General features: G+C 45.1%; 1 protein-coding gene across 2 annotated transcripts in view; it reads right to left on the bottom strand.

The window, feature by feature from the left end:
• The window catches only part of LOC141088709 (microsomal triglyceride transfer protein-like), a 181,832-nt gene that overhangs the window by 109,691 nt on the left and 51,944 nt on the right, over positions 1 to 20,197 (bottom strand). For both annotated transcript variants that reach the window (XM_073574883.1, XM_073574884.1), the window contains exon 3: positions 14,926 to 15,045. In XM_073574883.1, coding sequence (XP_073430984.1) covers positions 14,926 to 15,045 — 120 coding nt within the window. The remainder of the gene's footprint in view (positions 1 to 14,925; positions 15,046 to 20,197) is intronic.

Below are 20,197 nucleotides of genomic sequence, written 5' to 3' on the forward strand. Positions count from 1 at the left end.
CCATTTACGGCTTTTCATATTCTTGTGTAATCCATACTGGGCCTGAGAGCGTTTGTGTCTGCCTCCTGAAATGTATACAGAGAATCAGAATGTTTACACTATACTATATATATCTTGTATCTGGTGATACTGTACCCTTTTTCAACTTGTTATTTTATTGGGTAATCCATACTGAGCCTGTGAGCATCTGTGTATGCCTCATGAAATACAGTATATATGGAGATTTACTGTTATCCATAGACTGTATAGAGCTTTATGCTTCTGATACAGTACCATATATCTGCTGGTATTTTGGGTCCATTTTCCAAAACATGAGGAAATATGGTGGAAGAGGATGCGGATGTGGGCGTGGAGGACCACCTGGTACTGATGGTGGTGGTGCATCTGCTGGTAGTGCCAAAAACACAATAGCAGCTAAGGCAGGAGGTGTTGAGCCAGTGTCATGGTGTAGCTCTGGAAGGCCTGTAAGGCTCCCTTTTCTGGGAGTAGGTAGACTGCTTTTAAGCCGGAGTATCAGGAACGGTTTGTGGCTTACATTGCTGAAACAGCCTCCAGCTCTATCACCTCCTCTTCTGAAGTTGTAAAAAATGCAAGCACTGAGTCATAACTGCAGGCTTCTGGTCAGGAGCAACCCCTTTCCTTGTGTCCTTCACCCACACCAAAAGTGAAGGATGTGGAAGCACACACTTCAGATTACTCCATGGAGCTCTTTTCACATACCATGCCTGGGCCCATCATGTACTGGAGCAATGTAAATGGGGCAGATCAGACACTGGAGCAGCATCTAAGGGGCCCATTATACACTGGAGAATTAGAAATGGGGCCCATTATATATGGAGCATTATTAGGGCCCATGATACACTGGAGCATCATCCATGAGGCCCATCATGTACTGGAGCATTGTAAATGGGGCAGATCAGACACTGGAGCAGCATCTAAGGGGCCCATTATACACTGGAGCATTACAAATGTGGCCCATTATATATGGAGCATTATGTGGAGCTCATCATATACTGTATGGAACATTATATGTCACTAATTATTTGGTATGGAGAAATATATGGGGCTCATTATTCTGTATGGCGCACAATGTGGTGGCCATAATACTGTATGGAGTAATATACTGTCCTGTTTTTGAGCTATTGTACAATTTAAAATAGATCAGTCATGTCATGTAAGCAGTGAAGTATGTGTCATTGTACTATCCCTATATTTCTGTGGCGTATCGGAGCATCATGAATTGTGGTATGTGTTAAAGGGGCACACTGACACTCTTTGGCCCAGGGCACACGAAAACCTGGAGCCAGCCCAACCCCCAACATCTTTAGCCAAATAACCCCCAGTTTTCAATGCGTAACTATTATTAGGAAGTAAATTAAGGTTGACAAGCTGCAGTTATAAGAATTGATGTTTTTGGCATTGAAATGGGCACTGTAGGTGTGTTTACTGTCTTCCACTCCCTGCCAACTTTGCTTCCCCATTGACTTGCATTGGGTTTCGTGCTTCAGTCGGCCTCCGACTTTTCCCTATAGTCAGCCGATTTCGTTCGACCCGACTTTTGCGAAAGTCGGGTTTCATGAAACCCGACTCAACCCGAAAAAAGGCAAAGTTGCTCATCTCTACATGTGCATACATATTCAGATGTAAGATGGTACCCATACGTCCTGAGACTGAAGTAGAAGGGTTTTTGCTAGGCTGAGTGCCAAATAATCAGAAATGCTGACTTTATGTCACGGCACAGCTGTCGGGTGACCCATTATCAGGGGCTTCTTCTCTGTCCCTAACACTAGGGGGCGCCCTAGCTCCCTGCTCCCCAGGTTACTTCAGATGGCGAAGATGCCAGCGCCTCCTCCCTTGCCTTATCTGCTGAGTTAGCCCTCCGTCTGTTCTCTTCCCCCACCCAGGGAAGAGGGGGGCGCTACTGTGCACCTTAGTACCCCAACCCATCAAACAAGGCAACACAAACAAGGGTTAACAGAAAACTCCAGGCATACAAAATATTCACTCACATATAACAGACGGATACGCCGGGGTGTGGAAGTAGGGGAATAAACCAAAACAGAGAAGGATAGGGAATTACTAAACATACAAAGCAAGCGTCACTAATAACTCCTTCAACTCTCCTCATATGTGCTCTTCTCCCACTGTTAGCTATGCAGCAAATACTTGCTCTGACAAGGATTTCAAACAGAACCCAGATTCTAAAGGGGAAGGGAGTGGCTAACCGAGCTCAGATGTGAACCACTGTTCTGCCAGAAGAAATAAACACAATTAAAATGAAGGAGACATGCTTCTTCTCAGCACCGGAGTAGGAGCAGTCAGTCGCTGCGGTCTTCTGCTCCGCACTGTCACGGTAACCCTGTGACATTTGAAGCTTTTAGAGAATTCTGATCTCTCCAACACGGGGTTTCTCTAAGTCCTTGGAAATAAGGCCTCAAGAGGCCTAGCACAAGATGCTGTGTCTCTGGTTGATCTGACCAAGTTGGCTCATGTCAAGCCAAGCAACGCGTCCCAAAGTCACCAAAAACAGATCCAGAGTCGCTCCGCTCTATTCAGAACTTTTGCCAATGTTGCGCAGTATCACTCACTCCTTGAACTCTCCTAGCAATCATCACCAATTACCAAACCCCGTTCTGAAACCCGGGCCTTTCCACTACTCTCTACTGGCCAGATCATATATTACATTGTACTACATATATTACAAATCTCACAACACTGCAGTAAACTGTGATTAACCCTTAAATACCAGATAATCCCTTTAATATCTTCAGTATGAAGGTATAGGTTAATGTAAAATAGTACAGTATATCCTGTGACTGGCCATGTAATGTTGAAATCTCTAAAGTTTATAAAATGTGATATCACAGCCAGTAAGGTTTGTGCAGAGACCCAATGATCGCAGTCGGAACGGGTGCGACCGTGACCAAATCTGTGGAGGAAGGAGGCCAGTCAGATCCTTTTTCGACTGGATTTGCATCCTCAGATGCATATTCTGTTAAAATGTTTCCACCTCCCTGCACCACAATAACTATACACTCCACCAATCTACTCTGTTGTGGGAGTGGGGACAGATAAAAATTATTATTTATAATTATGTTTTGTTTCACTTTTCGTTTTTTTTGGAATGTTCTGGAGAGGGACATTACTAAGGAAAGGGGTCTGGATGGTGCATATTATTACTCGATGGAGGCCAGTACAGGGAACATTATTAAAGAAAAAGGCCAGGACGGTGAACAGTATTAAAATAAGGAGCTACTACGGCAGACATTATTAAAGGAATGGGTCAGGATGGGATACATTATCAAAGGAATGGGATAGGTTAGGGAACATTATTAAAGAAAGTGACCAGGATGAGAGACATTATTAAAGGTTAGAGATTAGGATATGGAACATTATTACAGTTTGGGGCCCAAGATGGGTGAGATTATTAAAGAAAGGAGCAAGGACGGGGAATATCATTACAGAATAGGGACTTGTTAAGTGGATATTATTGAAGCAATGGGCCAGAATGGGGAACATTATTAAAGGAGTCAAGACGGGGAACATTAATAAACAAAGGGCCCAGAATGGGGGACATAATTAAAGAACGAGGTCGGGATGGAACAGGTTTGGGGACATTATTAAAGAAAGGGACCAGGATAAGGACATTATTACAGGATGGGTGACATGATTATTGTATAGTAACCAGAATGAGCAACATACATTATTAAATTATGGCAGTAAGTGAGGCATATACTTAATGTAGGAGGCCAATTTGGGGACAGTATTACTGTATTGGGGTCAGAATTTGGGGACCCTTACTTGAAATTTGGGAAATTAACAATATTTTTCATTGTTGCCCATCAATTATTATTAATTTATGTAGGCACAGTATGGGGTGTTCCAACTATATCGAGGCAAAAAGGAAAACGCTATTACTCTTTGAGGGCAGAAATGTGATACATTACTACAGTGGGGACCGTACTACAAGCCACATGCTGTAGAGGGGAGGGCCTCATGACCAGGATGTATGACAGACCCTAATAGGGGTTAAGCAAAAGTAAACTAAAATGGAGTTTTTGGGAAGGGGGGAAGCAGGGGAGAGTTAAGATGTAAAAGGGTGGAATAAGGGAAGGTAGGAGGGGTTTTGGTTCAAATTATAGTGGGAGTTAGTAAAAGGGGTGTGAATGGGGCCATTTGATTGGTTAAGGAGACATTTTTTATTTTAGTTCTCTTGCAGGAGACAGTGGTGTCACTGGAATGGGCGATGCTATAAGTATGGTTTAATTAAGATTTATTAAAAGGAGTCTATGTCATTCTTTCCATTAAAGGATTTTATTTTGGGTGTGTGTGTTTTTATTTAATATGACTATGGGGTTGGTAATAGGGGCGTCTTATTGACGTCTCTCCATTACTAACTTCTGGGCTTGACATCACCTGAAAATACAAAGGTGACATTATCCCCCCAACTTTCACCCAACCTGCCACCACTACAGAGCAAGTGGAAAGCGAGAGGCACTTTTTCTGGGGCAGCTGAGAGTTGGTGTTTTAAGCTGGGGAATAGTATCCATGGTCCCTTCCTAGGCTCTTAATATCAGCCGGCAGCTGTCTGCCTAACCTTTGCTGGTTATTAATTATAGGGGTACCCTACATAATTTTATGGGGAGTCCCTTATTTTCATAGCCAGTAAAGGCTAAGTATACAGCTGTGAGCTGATATTAATAACCTAGGAAACTCCCTTCCTAGGCTGCAAACATCTGCCCCCAGCTGTCGGCTTTCCCTCTGCTGGTTAGGAAAATTACACGGGATAACACACCATTTTTTTCCTAAAAATAATCTGTTAATAATTAAATACAAGTACGGTAAACTGCACATGCATTGTACTAATTGTGTATGTCACTTACATCTATATACCCATCTATTCTATGCATATATACTGTATGTAATCCAGCTATTCTATCCTATCCGGTCCTGCTGTGATTTTACTGTAGGCGGCTGCTGAATTGAATTGTATCTATCTCTCTCTTTCTCTATCTACCATCTATTATCTACTTTAAAATTCTTTAGGGGCAACCCAATTATTTTCCCCGCACATTTGCCGAATTTTACCGACTTTTTCCGAATTTAAGAAAAATGCTATATTCGTGCCAAATTTATGTATGGCATCGGGTTTCTCCCTCTGCACAGGAGGAACCCCGAGCCTTGCCTTCTGCGGTCTCCCATTCAGTCCCGGCCACAGAGAAGCCTGCTCAGCAAAGACGTCATTCCCAGCACCTTGCTCAAGCTAGTGCTGTCAGGTTGGTTGCTGTTGCCATCCCTGGTTCAGCTATAGCAGCCTGCACTATCCAGCAATGAGCAAGTCCCTTTTTTGCTCCACTGAGCATGCCCGTGGCTCAACCTCCCAATGGAGTTCAGGGGTCACATGCTCAGGTCCCGTGCCTGTTCCGATTGGACCATGGGGAAGGTCCCGAAGGTCGCCACTATAAAGGACTCGCATGGCCGCTCGGCCATGGATTAATATAGACTCATATTGTCAGTGGAATATGTGATGATGGATGCATGAGACTGGTGACTGACTCCTTATGACTCCCTCCCTCCCTTTGGTTGTGCTTGTTATAGGGTTTAGAATTAGAGTCAGCGCCAACGGGTGGCTATGCTCTCGCCACTGTGCTGCTAAGTATCAACAAACACTGGCATCCGGTGGTGTCGTCCTGTACATGGCACTACTGTACCGCACCAAGTCTTAGCGCCCGCCAGTGCAGTGCCGCGTGCAAGTTGTGCGCAGGTTACTCCACCCCTGTGCGATTAGTGGCGCATGCCTGAGTGGTGCCGTGCACACTTGTGCACTATTTGTACATTTGTATTTCTTTTCTGCTGGCACTGCAGCTGCGGTGCTGAGCGCTGGTGGTCTAGAGGGACCCTATCCCTTGTCTCTGGGGCAGGGTCCTGTGACCATTTAGTAGTGCTCCCCCTGCCGAGTCCTATGAGGTTAACAGGCTCTGGCATTTCTTCCAGCGGCTCTTTGAGGTAAGGTTCGCTCCTGTACACACACCATGTCAGTGGTTAACCCGCCGATGTTAGTTAGTACTCCACCATTACCGAGCAGGTTACCATCTCTGCAAGATGGACCCCGGGTTGCGATCGCCCTTTCTTATATTTTATATTTAGTGCGATCCGCAACCCTAACAATCGGTTTCCAAACATATTCGCTCATCTCTACTCCCTGACTGAAGATACTGCAGTTTTGACAAAATCCTTGTTTTCTCTATACAGGGTGGGCCATTTATATGGATACACCTGGGTGGGCCATTTATAAAGATTCACTCCAAAATGGCTGACTTCAAAATGGCCACCATGGTCACCATCCATCTTGAAAAGTTTTCCCCTTCCCATATACTACTGTGCCACAAACAGGAAGTTGATATCACCATCCATTCCCATTTAATTTACGTGTATCCATATACTGTACATGGCCCACCCAGCTGTATCCATATAAATGGCCCAACCTGTATAACCCTGGAAAACTGATTGGCAGCTTCCTTTGTACACTGTAAGCTGCCAATCAGTGGGGGGATGGAATATACAGACTATATGGACTTTATTGCACAAGACATTTAGCCCTGCAGTGATAGTCTCCAGCTTATAAAACTACAGCACACAATAATAAAACACTGAGAGCTTGTTAAGCCAGTGATCCTGTGTTCTCTATGGGAGAGCTACAGGCAGACATGTCTGTAGGTGTCTTACTTAAGGGAGTACAGTACAATACATTTACAGTTCAAAATCAGACATGACTAATCAACAACTCCCCGGCAATCAGCTGACCCCATGCAAATTGGAGTTTAAGTTATACTGAAGGAGAGGTGAGGGATGTGAGATATGGATGACACAAATGTGGTTTTGGCTTGTTTTCCTGGTGAATGCTTCAGGCTCTTCTGGATATGAATATGCATGTGCAGAGCATATGCTTTAGAGCACAGAAACCTGTGCCCTCTGACAGGCAAGGTGTTACGAGAAGGACTATGGTATTGTTTAACATAGCCATTCAGCCTCATTTGCACTGATATGCAAATTAGGCTGAAGGACTATGGTAAATCTGATGCCTCTGTCACTCCAGTTCTATTCTCCACTCAGCGCCAACTCCTTATGATAGATTAATGGCTTCTTTGTCTAAAGTCACACAGCACAGATATTTTCAGTCAAGCAGGAGGCAGCTTTATTGGATGCGAAATAGAGCTGGAGTGACAGAGTCTTCAGATCTACTATAGCTCTTCAGCCTCATTTGCAAATCACTTCAAACATGGATTTCTCAGTAACGAACTGGCCATGTAAAGGTATTACAGGACTTATCTCTGAAAGAGCTGCATTGCGTATATAAATAGTTTGGAGGGACAATTCCTGCTAACATATTCCATTTTACCACCTTGGGATTTTGCAATTTCACGCTTTCATTTTTTTCTCCCCTTCTTCCCAGAGCCATAACTTTTGTATTTTTCCATTAATATGGCCATGTGAATGCTTCTTTTCTAGCAGGAAGAGATATACTTTTGAACGACATCATCGATTTTACCATGTAGGGTACTGCAAAATGGGGAAAAAAATCCAAATGAGGTGAAATTGCAAAAAAAAGTGAAATACCACAAATTTATATTTTTTTTATTTATTTTTTTTACCACGATCACTAAATGCCAAAACTGACCTGCCATTATGATTCTCCAGGTCATTATGAGTTCATAGACACCAAACATATATAGGTTCTTTCTTACTTAAGTGGTAAAAAAAAATTGTGCCAATTTCCTAGAAACGCAGCGTCTCCATTTTTCAGGATCTGAGGCCGGGTGATGGTTTATTTTTTGTGTGCCGAGCTGACGTTTTTATTGATTCCATTTTGTGATAGATGCAATGTTTTCATCACCTGTTATTGCATATTATTTCAATGCTTCGGCCACCGAAAAAAAAAAACAATTCTTGAGTTTATTTTTTTCTCATTATGATGTTTAATAATTGTATTAATTTATTTTATATTTTGGTAGATCTGGCTTTTCTGAAAGAGGTGATACCAAATATGTCTATTTTTGATTTTTTTAAATTGTTTTATTTTGAACGGGGCAAAAGAGGGTGATTTGAACTTTGATTATTGTTTAAATTCTTTTAAGATTTTTATGAAAATTTTTTTTTTTACATGCTTCAATAGTCTTGAAACTGAGATCCCCTGATCGCTTGTGCTACACATAGCAGTGCTGCAGCCCTGCTTTGTGTAGCAAAAATTCTCTTCTGCTATGAGCGCTGGCCACAGGGCGGCACTCAGAGCAGTTTGGCAATGACCACCACAAGGGTTCAGCAATGTCAACCCATCAGCGCCCTGTGGTCTTGTAATAGGGGTTCCGATGGGTGGAGCTAATGACGAGCATCTGGTTTGCACGATTTAAATGTCGCTATCAGATTGAAAGCAGCATTTAACATGTTAACAGGTGCGGGTGAATCGCAACTCCACCAGTGGTTGTTTATTGGCACACGACAGCTGATCAGACCAGCTGTCATGTGCTGGAAAAGGTGCGGGTTATGGGGAAGCGACCTAAGACGAAAGTATATCTCATCCGTCGTAAAGGGTTTAAAGAGACTCTGTCAGCACAAATCACTGTTTAAAGCGAACCGGTCAGCAGTTTTGGCCGATAGGCCGATATAAGATGCGGCCACAGCCTTTCAGGGCTTATACACAGCATTTTATAATGCTGTAGATAAGCCCCCGATCTGAATGATAAGAAAAATAAGTTTAATTATACTCTCCTGGGGGGTCGGTCCGATGCGGTCTGGTCAGATGGATGTTGCAGGTCCGGGTCCGGCGCCTCCATCTTTTTGTGACACCGCCCTCCTACTTGCTTCATGGCTCCCTGACATCGCACACCTGCGCAGGCGTACTTATCTGCTCTGTTGAAGGCAGAGCAAAGTACTGCAGTGCGCAGGCACAGGGAAAGGTCAGAGAGGCCCAGCGCCTGTGCACTACAAACTTTGCTCTGCCCTCAACAGGGCAGATAAGTACGCCTGCGCAGGAGTGCAATGCCGGAGAGCCTGTGAAGCAAGCAGGAGGGCGGAGATCATAAGAAGATGGGAGGCGCTGGACCCGGACCTGCGACACCCATCGGATGAGACTGCCCCCCGGGTGAGTATAATAAAACTTATTTTTCTTATCTTTCAGGTCGGATTGGGGGCTTATCTACAGCATTATAGAATGCTGTAGATAAGCTCTGAAAGGTGGTGGACGCATCTTATATCAGCCAAACCCGGTGACAGGTTCCCTTTAAACCCAGTACAGGCGCTCGGTGCTTCACACCGGGACCAATCATTTATATACATATTCCCACCTGCTGGTTCCATTTATCTCCACCCTTCCTTGTCTCTATGAAGCCAGAGCTGTCAATCAAAAAAGAGGGGTGTGGATGTGGGGAAGTTGAGCTGAGTACGGCTCTGTCTGTAGTAGAAGACAGAGAGGTAGGAAAAGAAGGTGTCATGTGGCAGTCTGTCTATTAGAGGTCACTGGAGAGCACCGACGACAGTGGTTATGTAACTGCCATGCGAGCGTTACATAACTGCCAGAGGTCAAGGTGACTCTGATTGGGCAATGGTGACTGTCAGGTGACAGTGGGCGGGGCTACCTGGACTGACTGGATAAATACTGAGGTAATCTTCTAGAAGCTTCAGTCAGTCTGGGGAGCTCACAAGGAAGGAGGGTCTGTTATATAGAGGAGACCCCTCAGAGAGTTTGGACAGCAGATACGGTTACGGGGGGGTGACCCTTAAGGACGTTGGTCACAGGCAGAGACGGTCTGTGAGGACCTGTAATTTGGTGGACTTTGCAGGGTGAAACGCCGTGGTGGATTGGCCTAGGGCAGCCACGGTGGAAGAGCCACAAAGTACACTTCGACGGTGAAAGTCAATAAGCGAAGGTACTCGGTCCTGTCTGCAAGAGAGAACAGTGTAAAAGTCCTGTCATGCATTGTGCTGGTCGTTGTAAGGGCGGCCAATAAAAGCAGAACCTGTTGAATACATCTCCTGTCTCTGTTTCGTGCCTGTCGACGCCAAGAAGCGGGTCACCCCCCCACATTCCTGTGAGTACAGCACACCTCCACCGCCTATCTGCATCATCAGCAGCAGCACCACCTAAATTACCTTCCCTCGCCATACCTACATTTGGCGTAGTCGGCAGGATCCATTGCCGCCAATACAACATCTTCAGCGGCAGGCCTGCCACCAAGTAGTAAAGGCCCCAAGCTGTGTGGGGTGAAGAATTGCTTGGCTTTTGTTCCCTGTGGATTACAATTCGAAAACTGGACTGTGGATTGCTGGCTGCTAAGAATGACTGTGGTAATTTGGTGCCCAAAGCAAAAGGCACAGACACTGCTGTTTATTCTGGAAGATCCGGGGCTTTAATGCATCCGCCCCTGGAGGGAGTGGTGTTCATTGGAAGAGAGCTGCACTCTCATGTTGGACCCTGGAAAATGGGTGGAGAGGTCCACCGCTGCACCCCCAAAGAACGGGAGTGGCCTGGGTGGAGAGACCTGCTGTGGCTGTCTGGTGCCATTCGGCTACTGGACCTCGGGCGGCATGAGACATTGTGGCTGTTGGGGTATTGGACGCCAGGAATGGCGGTGGCGCCAAGACTTGGAAACCTGCCCAGGGAGTTTCCCTGTGGAGCTGTCGGGCCTGGAGGCCAGCCCTGTTGGACGGCGGGGTGAAGATCAATGGCTAAGAATGGAGCAGTGGCAAAGTCTACAGGGAGCAGCGGCGGCTGTGAAGGTGAGCGTGTCCACGGTACCGCCAGCAGCACTCCAGCCCAACCTGATTTCTACGCTCCGAGCATCAGACAGACCACGGGGTCCCGACACTGGTCCTCAGCCTCTCCGCCCGACGCCTTGCATTGTGATGCCGGCTGTTCTGGATGACAGTGTGTCCCCTGCCAAGCTGACGGTCACTGTATCGGCCACGCTCCCGGCCCCTACTAAAACTGGACCATCGGCTGCAGTATCTGCCTTACCAGAAAATGCGGCTGCTGATTCATTTGTGGCCCCACCCGTGGTTGTTTTGCCGGAGCCCATGGAGGCCTTGGTCCCAGCTACGGCCTCCCCTGTGGCCGCGCCGACGTCGCTGATAAAGCAGGCTGCAGCCTATATCACATCGGAGCCTGCGGCCGCTTCTGCCTCTCCCCCGCTCTCGACCGCAACCCGCTCACCAGACTCTGCGGTCTATACCGGACCCTCTGCCTGGATCGTGGAGGTCATTGAAGCAAAGAAAGCCAGAGAGCGGGAGATCTGGGGACTCCTGCATGAGAAAGGAGAGGCTGGCATATCCGCTCCCCGATCATACGGGCGGGTAGTTTATATGGACACTGGCAAGGGCTACGGTTTCATAAGGGATAACACCGGTCACAAAGTGTACGTAAATGTGGCCTCCATCAGGCACGGCCAGGTCCCTCAACTGGGAGATCTGGTCTCGTACTATAAAGAGCACTGCCCCCGCGGCTATTATGCAGTAGCTGTCATCGCATACCCTGGGGGGTATGAGCTACCGTAAAAGGACAGGGACTCCTGGGTCTCGAACATTGGGAAAGCTAGAGGCCCAGAGGTAATCTTGGCATCCCAGAAGACTCCACGGCTGTGGAGTCTCCCTGTTATGGCGAGACATCGGCCGCCAGGAGGTGGCCCCGAGTACAGCTGTTTTGGACTACCGGGACTGCAGTGCACTGTTGCACTAGTAGGGGACTGTTCCGCGTCCCCATGAGAGTATATTCTCTGGTGAAGCAGGGATGCCTTGGGAAAAAATGTTTTAAGTGGTTTACTTAAAGGAAAGGGGAGCACCCCTGTCCTCCTTCGATTAATGTTTTTGTGTGTTTAAAAAAAAATAACCTATTGCAAAAAATGTGGAGAAGTGTGTGGTGCCTTTGAAGTGTTGAAATGTTATTGTTATTTATTTAAAAAAAAAAATGTGTAGTCAGCAGGTCCCGGGTACCTGGAGTATGCCAACTCTGGCTTAGTTAAGTTGAAAGGACGACGGGACAAGGAGAAGACAGATGACCGGGTACCTACGCAGGGAGGTCTGTGTGACCAAAAGTTTGTGTGACACAGGGGTCTGAGTGACCAAAGGTCTGTGTGACCAGAAGGCTGTGTGACGAAGGGAGGTCTGTGTGACCAGGAGACTGTGTGACCAAGAGTTTGTGTGACACAGGGGTCTGTGTGACCATGGGAACTGTGTAACTCAGATGCCGACCATGTCAGGGCCAGGTATTGACACCACTTTCATCCCCGGGACGCAATTGTCGAGGATGACAATGGTCAAAGGAAGGGAGAATGTGGGGAGGTTGAGCTGAGTACGGCTCTGTCTGTAGTAGAAGACAGAGAGATAGGAAAAGAAGGTGTCATGTGGCAGTCTGTCCATTAGAGGTCACTGGAGAGCACCGACGACAGTGGTTATGTAACTGCCATGCGAGCATTACATAACTGCCAGAGGTCAAGGTATCTCTGATTGGGCAAAGGTGACTGTCAGGTGACAGTGGGCGGGGCTACCTGGACTGACTGGATAAATACTGAGGTAAGCTTCTAGAAGCTTCAGTCAGTCTGGGGAGCTCACAAGGAAGGAGGGTCTGTTATACAGAGGAGACCCCTCAGAGAGTTTGGACAGCAGATACGGTTACGGGGGGGTGACCCTTAAGGACATTGGTCACAGGTAGAGACGGTCTGTGAGGACCTGTAATTTGGTGGACTTTGCAGGGTGAAATGCCGTGGTGGATTGGCCTAGGGCAGCCACGGTGGAAGAGCCACAAAGTACACTTTGACGGTGAAAGTCAATAAGCGAAGGTACTCGGTCCTGTCTGCAAGAGAGAACAGTGTAAAAGTCCTGTCATGCATTGTGCTGGTCGTCGTAAGGGCGGCCAATAAAAGCAGAACCTGTTGAATACATCTCCTGTCTCTGTCTCGTGCCTGTCGACGCCAAGAAGCGGGTCACCCCCCCATTCCTGTGAGTACAGCACACCTCCACCGCCTATCTGCATCAGCAGCACCACCTAAATTACCTTCCCTCGCCATCCCTACATGGATACAGAGGGAAAACAAGACATAGAAAATATTGGCCCTGCCATGATGCATCGAGCTCCTGCATTTTTATTTGGACAGTCATTCTGCGCTGACAGAGTCCCTTTAAGAAATGAGAAATAGCGACTTTCAGCTAAGAGAACTAGCTCTGGTTTAGTGTGTTGTCTTTTATAAATGGTCGAACTGCCATCTAGTGGTCAAATCACCACTGTTCAGACATCATCTTATGTATGATTTCACAGAAATATCCAACTGTCTGATGGAGCTCCTGTGGAACAATATGTATGGATAATCACATTTTTTTTTTATATATATATAATATAATGATATAATCATATTCTTATGACTATGGCCTCTAAAAATGTGATAAATCTCCCTTGCAGAATGTAGTAAATTGTCCTGACTATTTAAAGGATTGTGTTTGGTGTCATTAATATTATCTAAGTAAAATTCAACCCCTGCATATAAAAAGACATCAGAATTTAGAGGGATTCTAAAGACTAAAGTATGGATAGGCTATCAATGTCAGATGCATGGTCTGATCCCTGGCACCCATACCATTAAGGTGACTGAAGGAGCCTTGGCACTCACAGGAGTGAAATGCCCTGCATTCCCTCCATTGTTTCCCAGTAGCATCTGTGCCTGGCCATGAAGCTCACTGCAGCTCTGTCCTATTCCAGTGAATGAGACTTTAGTTGCAATACCAGACACAGCCACTAGTAGAAGTAACGAACTGTGCCTAGTAAATAATAAAGGGAACCTCACACTGAAGCTCCTGTAAAGCTAATCAGTGAGGGTGCTGTCGGCTCTAACTGATCTGATTTTGGGGAGGACATCAATCTTATAGACTTGGAAAATTTCTTTAAATATTGCATGGTTAATGGGTGACAGGTTTTGCAGAACTGGTAGGATCAAGTTAGTCAACACCTCGGAAAGCCCAAAGACTAAAAAACTAGACCCAGAGGTGAACCGCAAAAAGGGTCAATACATTTCTCATGCATTGTCACTACCTGGTGCCCTCTATTTTCCTCCCGCTGCCTCATCCTCACCAATGGCTGTTCCATTCCTCCTGCTTTCGAGATGGCGACTACGGTGGTATGCTGAGTGCAATAGTAAGCCTATGCCATGGCCCAGCAGTGGAGGTGTGGTTAGACTTACCACTGCACTCCACATGCCACTGAGGCAGCCATCTAGGAATCGGGAAGAACAGAACCCCATTCACAATCCAATCTGCAGATTGCAGACACGAATGGCCAGCTTTCAACTAGTAGTCTGAACCTGGCCTTATTAAGAAAAGAGCATTCTTGTTCCGTGTGGTCCAGTTTCCAAATACAGTATTCTGGACCAGGCCTAACGCTAGATTAATATGAGCATAATAAGGGTTAGTTTTTGCATCTGCATTACAGAAATCTAAGATTCTTTCAGTCTGAGTCTTTAAAGGGAATCTGTCAGAAGGTCTTCAGCTATAATCCGAGAGCAGCATAATATAGAGGCAAGAGCGCCTGATTTTAGGGATGTGTCACTTTCTAGGCTTTATGCTATACTTTTAATAAAATCAGTATTTTATCAGCAGGAGATTATTAGAGGACCAGGTGTTGTGTGCTAGACCACCTGATGTGTAACCCCGCCCCACCAATGATTGGCAGCTTGATGATCAATCAGTGTGCACAGGAAGCTGCCAATCAGTGATGTGGACGGGGTTACACAGAGCTCATCATTCCGAGCACTGCTACATCTACATCAGAAAAAACAGTGATTCTATCAAAACTACACCATGAATCCCAGTAAGTGATACCTGAATCATTCTCATATGAAACTTCTCATGCTAGTGACTGTGAATATTCCTACCTATACATAAACATACCTTTCCCGAGCTCCAATGGAAAATAATGGGGGCATCCAAGCAGCTTCTCCTCTCAGCATTGATGGCTATATATTCTTTTGTTCCAGGAGTTGACTTATTTTGAACAGTTAAATCTTTCACCTAAAAATGGGAACAACGTACATTTTGTAGCATAAGTGTAAGCGTAAATTGCAAAAAACAAAACACTTGCTTTAGCCATACTGTATGGGAATGTATATAATAATTACATATCAGTGTAGATATTTTAAAGAGAACATGTCACCAGGTAAATGCAGTCCAATCTGCAGGCACCATGTTAAAGAGCAGGGGGAGAGGAGCAGATTGATTTATAATTTAGAGAGAAAAGATTCAGCATAACCTGTGTTTTCATTATTTAAACCTTCCTTCATTCTTGGATTTCGGTCGAGTGTGTGGTCCTTGTGTAAGGAGATGAACCCGCTGTCATGTTCCCCCCTGAAGTCATCAATGCCACTGTGGTACAGAATATGTAGGATGTGAATAAGGTTTTATTCCTGATAAGTGTCCTTGTGATAACAAGTGGTAATTTTCCTGTGGGCTGCAGTACTTACTAATGATCACAAGATGTCACTGTATAGAATGTAGTTGAAAGGTGAAATCTGCCCATCAACACAGCAGGCACAGAGACAATGTGATTGTTAAGGAAAGCTCATAGTGGGTGGGCGCTCTGGGGATCTTTGGGTAGTTTCAGGAAGTGGTAGCGCAGTTAGAGAAAGTGTGGTGAAATGATAGCAGTGGTCATAGGCAGTAGGCTGCTAGGGCGGCCAACATGAACCTGTTGCTCTGGGCAGCGGATTGCTATAGCACCCTTCTGTAATGATACTACGAATATACCCTTCTAGAACTTTTCATTGTCACACACACTGAGCTCTGCTACATCCATTAGGTCTGTGCAAGACACGCACTGTGGGCTTTTTGACCCCCCTCCCCTCCTAGCTCCTCCTAGCTACACATTCTGTGTAATGTGATACTAGTTTATGGCCCTAAGCTTGCTGAAGGCAGTAGGGGAAATGTGCTCTTTTGTCTAAGATATAGTTGATTTAAGATCTAAATATTAGGGCACATCTTGACCCCAGTTGGTGTTATAAGTATGAAAGTTACATATTTGGAATGTGCTCTGATAGAGCTACCCACCCTGTAGTTTTCTAGACTCCAGCTTGAGCGGAATCCAAGAAATGGATTCCTACTTAACCGGTTCATACAGGTACTTCGTGTTTGGGCTCAAATTAACGCCAATGTCATGCTGGGGATAGTAATACTTTGGTCGTCGCTCTACAAGGTTCCCTCCCCGAGATATGACACATGAGTTTTCAGTATGTGTTAGCTCCTCTGAGAAAAGAGGAGTGCTTCCATAACTCAGCCCCCTCAGTGATGTCACGACTGGGGGGTATAAGATAGTGGGAGCTCATTTTGCAGGCGTCTTTGCCCTGGAAGCCTGATACCGAGAGGCTCTGTGATGCATCTTGATGTATTGCCCCTCCCCCGCACCGCATTGTCTGCTATGAAATGACTTAAGCAACTGTAAGTGTTTTTCTTCTTTTAATCCCTGTTATTTTGTAATCATTTGTACATATTTCAATTCTCATTTTGTAATATCTTTTATACCTTTTGTAAGCACTGCCTACCTTTTGGAGTAAAATCTATACAATTACTAGCTTCGTTTCTCCTTGCTCTATAACATACGTTAATGTCTTCTGAGGCTAAATTCGTTACTGATTGGGTTGGTTCCTGACCCGTTACTAATCATAGGAATAGGAGCTGGTGGCAGCGCCGTGTCCTGGGCTTGTTGGGCAAAGCTCGCAGTGACAGAATGGGTTTTATAAGCGTATTGCCTGGCTGCGGCTGGGAGGAGTTATATTTCCCTCGCTGCAGCGTGCCTAATAGCCAGTGCACATCCCGGCGGCCCATCTGGCGACTGATTACCCTAGGTGCAGTTCCCTAACTGACCTGAGGGTAAGGGGGCGCCAGAGAGCCTCAAGTTCCAAGACAGAAACTGGAGTGGGGTCATAAAATAGGAGTGGGGTCATAAAATAGCATCTGACGAACTGGGGACAACCAAACACCTCGGTTCATGACATATTGGTGGCAGTGGTGAGATAACCAAAAATATCCCCCCCTGCAATTCCTGACACCTTCCATGCAAGTCAGTCCTGGGGACCTCAAGTTGGACATCGGGGCCATTGGGCACACTAAGGTTGCAGAGCTGCATGTAAAGATGGACCTAAACTCTCAGAGGCAGGAAGTCATAGAATCTGACTACACCGCTTATTGTGAAGAATTCCTAGTGCTACAGGAGTTATCAAGAGGGATGCTCTACCCATACTGAGAATTAGCTGAGAATTAGCTCGCCCAACACTACAGGCACCTTAGAATTGCATATAGAGATAGCTGTCAGTCACTGATATGACTGGCCACTGGACCGAAATCCAAAAAAGAGCGAAGGTTGAAATGATAAAAATACAAGGTATACAGAAACTTCTCTCACTAAGCTATATATCAATCACATGCTGACACCAGATTGGAGTGCATTTTCGTAGTGACAGGTTCCCTTTAACCCCTTCACTCGAAGCCTGTCTTCACCTTCCTGACTAGGCCAAATTTTACAATTCTGACCAGTGTCACTTTATGTGGTAATAATTCTGGAATGCTTCAACGGATCCCAACGATTCTGAGAATGTTTTCTCGTGACATATTGTACTTTGTGATAGTCATAAAATTTGTTTGCTATGCCTTGAATTGATTTGTGAAAACAGAAATTTTAAAAATTTAGCAATTTTTATGCCCTTAAATCAAAGAGTTATGTCACACAAAATAGTTAATAAAATAACATTTCGCACATGCCTACTTTACATCAGCACATTTTTGAAACCATAAGAAAAAAAATTAGGAAGTTATAAAGGCTTAGGCTAAGTGCACACGTCCGGAACTCTCGCGGAAATTACCGCGAGAATTCCGGAATTCCAGTCCGCGGGAAAATCGCATTTTAAATTCCCGCGATTTTCCCGCAGAAAAACTAGCATTTTGCAAGCGTAATTAGCTTGCAAAATGCTAGCGTTCTCCAAGCGATCTGTAGCATCGCTGGGAGAACTGATTGGTCACACTCGTCAAACATAGTGTTGACGAGTGTGACCAACTTTTTACTACTGAGGCTGCCTATGCAGCATCAGTAGTAAAAGATAGAATGTAAAAAAAAATAAAAAATAGTGCTATTCTTACCCTCCGACGTCCCGCGCATCCGTTCCCAGTAATCCTATGCGAAAATGCCCGCGATGACGTCAGTTCTCGGGGGATCGCGACGTCTTGCGGTAATTCGCGATGACGTCGCGCTAATGACCGCGAGACTTCGCGATCCCGTGAGAACGGACGCCATCGTGGGCATTTTCGCAAAGGACTACTGGGAACGGGAGCGTGAAGAGAAGCGGGAAGACTGCGCGGGACGTCGGAGGGTGAGAATAACAATATTTTTTATTTTTAAATTCTATTTTTTACAGGGGTATGGTACCCAAAGCCCGGAGGACAGTCTCCTCTCCTCCGGACCGTGGGTACCATCCGCAATTGTTCTGCTTACTTTCCGCATGGTGTGCACAGCCACATGCGGAAAGTAAGCGGAACAATGCATTCCTATGGGTGCGGGATCGCCGCGATTCCGCAAATTAATGAGCATGCTGCGGTTTTTACCGCGAAGCGATTCCGCCGCGGTAAAAACCGCAGCATTAGCACAGCATTGCGGAATCCCATAGGAATGCATGGGATGCTTATTTTTCGCGTTTTCGCGGCAAAATCGCGCGGTTAAAACCGCCGCGGAAACGCGAAAAAAACGCCACGTGTGAACTCAGCCTTAAAGTTTACCAGCAATTTCTCATTTTTGTAACAGAATTTACAAAACCATTTTTTCAGGGGACCACAGCACATTTGAAGAGACTTTAATGGGTCTAAATGACAGAAAATAGACAAAAGTTACATCATTCTAAAAATTGCACCCATCAAGGTTTTCAAATTCACATTCAAGAAGTTTATTAACCCTCCAGGTGCTTCACAGGAATTAATATAATATGGAAAGAAAAAAATGACAACTTTTTTTTAACAAAAAATTTACTTTAGACCTAATTTTTTGTTAGATTTGCAAGGGTAGCAGGAACAAAACAAATGATAGGATCCATTTTTTCCTCAGTACGCTGATACCCTATGTGTGGAAGAAAACTACAGAAGAGGCATCTATCTCGCTGATGCTGCTCTTCTCCACGGGAGAGCGTCGTGGGACTCTCGTGGATTTCTGCAGATCAGGGAGTATATCGCTTGTTTTTTATTTTCATATTTTTTATAGATGACACTGGCTTCGGTGATCAAAGTGACAAGTGATGGTGAGTATGTACTGTATGTCTATATGTATGTATTATATGAATGTATTGCATGTAGTATGTATGTAGTATGTATTTTGTATGTCTGTAGCATGTTGTATGTATGTTGTGTGTATGTACTATGTATGTATCTTGTATGAATGTAGTATATATGTAGTATGCATGTATGTATGTTGTATGAATATAGTATATATGTATGTTGTATGAATGTAGTACAGTTGTGGCCAAAAGTATTGACACCCCTGCAATTTTGTCAGATTAATACTCAGTTTCTTCCTGAAAATGATTGCAAACACAAATTTTATGGTATTATTATCTTCATTTAATTTGTCTTAAATGAAAAAACACAAAAGAGAATGAAGCAAAAAGCAAAACATTGATCATTTCACACAAATCTCCAAAAATGGGCAGACAAAAGTATTGGCACCCCCAGCCTAATACTTGGTTGCACAACCTTTAGCCAAAATAACTGCAACCAACCACTTCCGGTAACCATCAATGAGTTTCTTACAATGCTCTGCTGGAATTTTAGACCATTCTTCTTTGGCAAACTGCTCCAGGTCCCTGATATTAGAAGGGTGCCTTCTCCAAACTGCCATTTTTAGATCTCTCCACAGGTGTACTATAGGATTCAGGTCTGGACTCATTGCTGGCCACCTTAGAAGTCTCCAGTTCTTTCTCTCAAACCATTTTCTAGTGCTTTTTGAAGTGTGTTTTGGGTCATTGTCCTGCTGGAAGACCCATGACCTCTGAGGGAGACCCAGCTTTCTCACACTGGGCCCTACATTATGCTGCAAAATTTGTTGGTAGTCTTCAGACTTCATAATGCCATGTGCACGGTCAAGCAGTCCAGTGTCAGAGGCAGCAAAGCAACCCCAAAACATCAGGGAACCTCC

Source organism: Dendrobates tinctorius, unplaced genomic scaffold, assembly GCF_039654945.1.
Source record: "Dendrobates tinctorius isolate UK_male_01 unplaced genomic scaffold, ASM3965494v1 ptg000040l, whole genome shotgun sequence".
Taxonomy (NCBI): domain Eukaryota; kingdom Metazoa; phylum Chordata; class Amphibia; order Anura; family Dendrobatidae; genus Dendrobates; species Dendrobates tinctorius.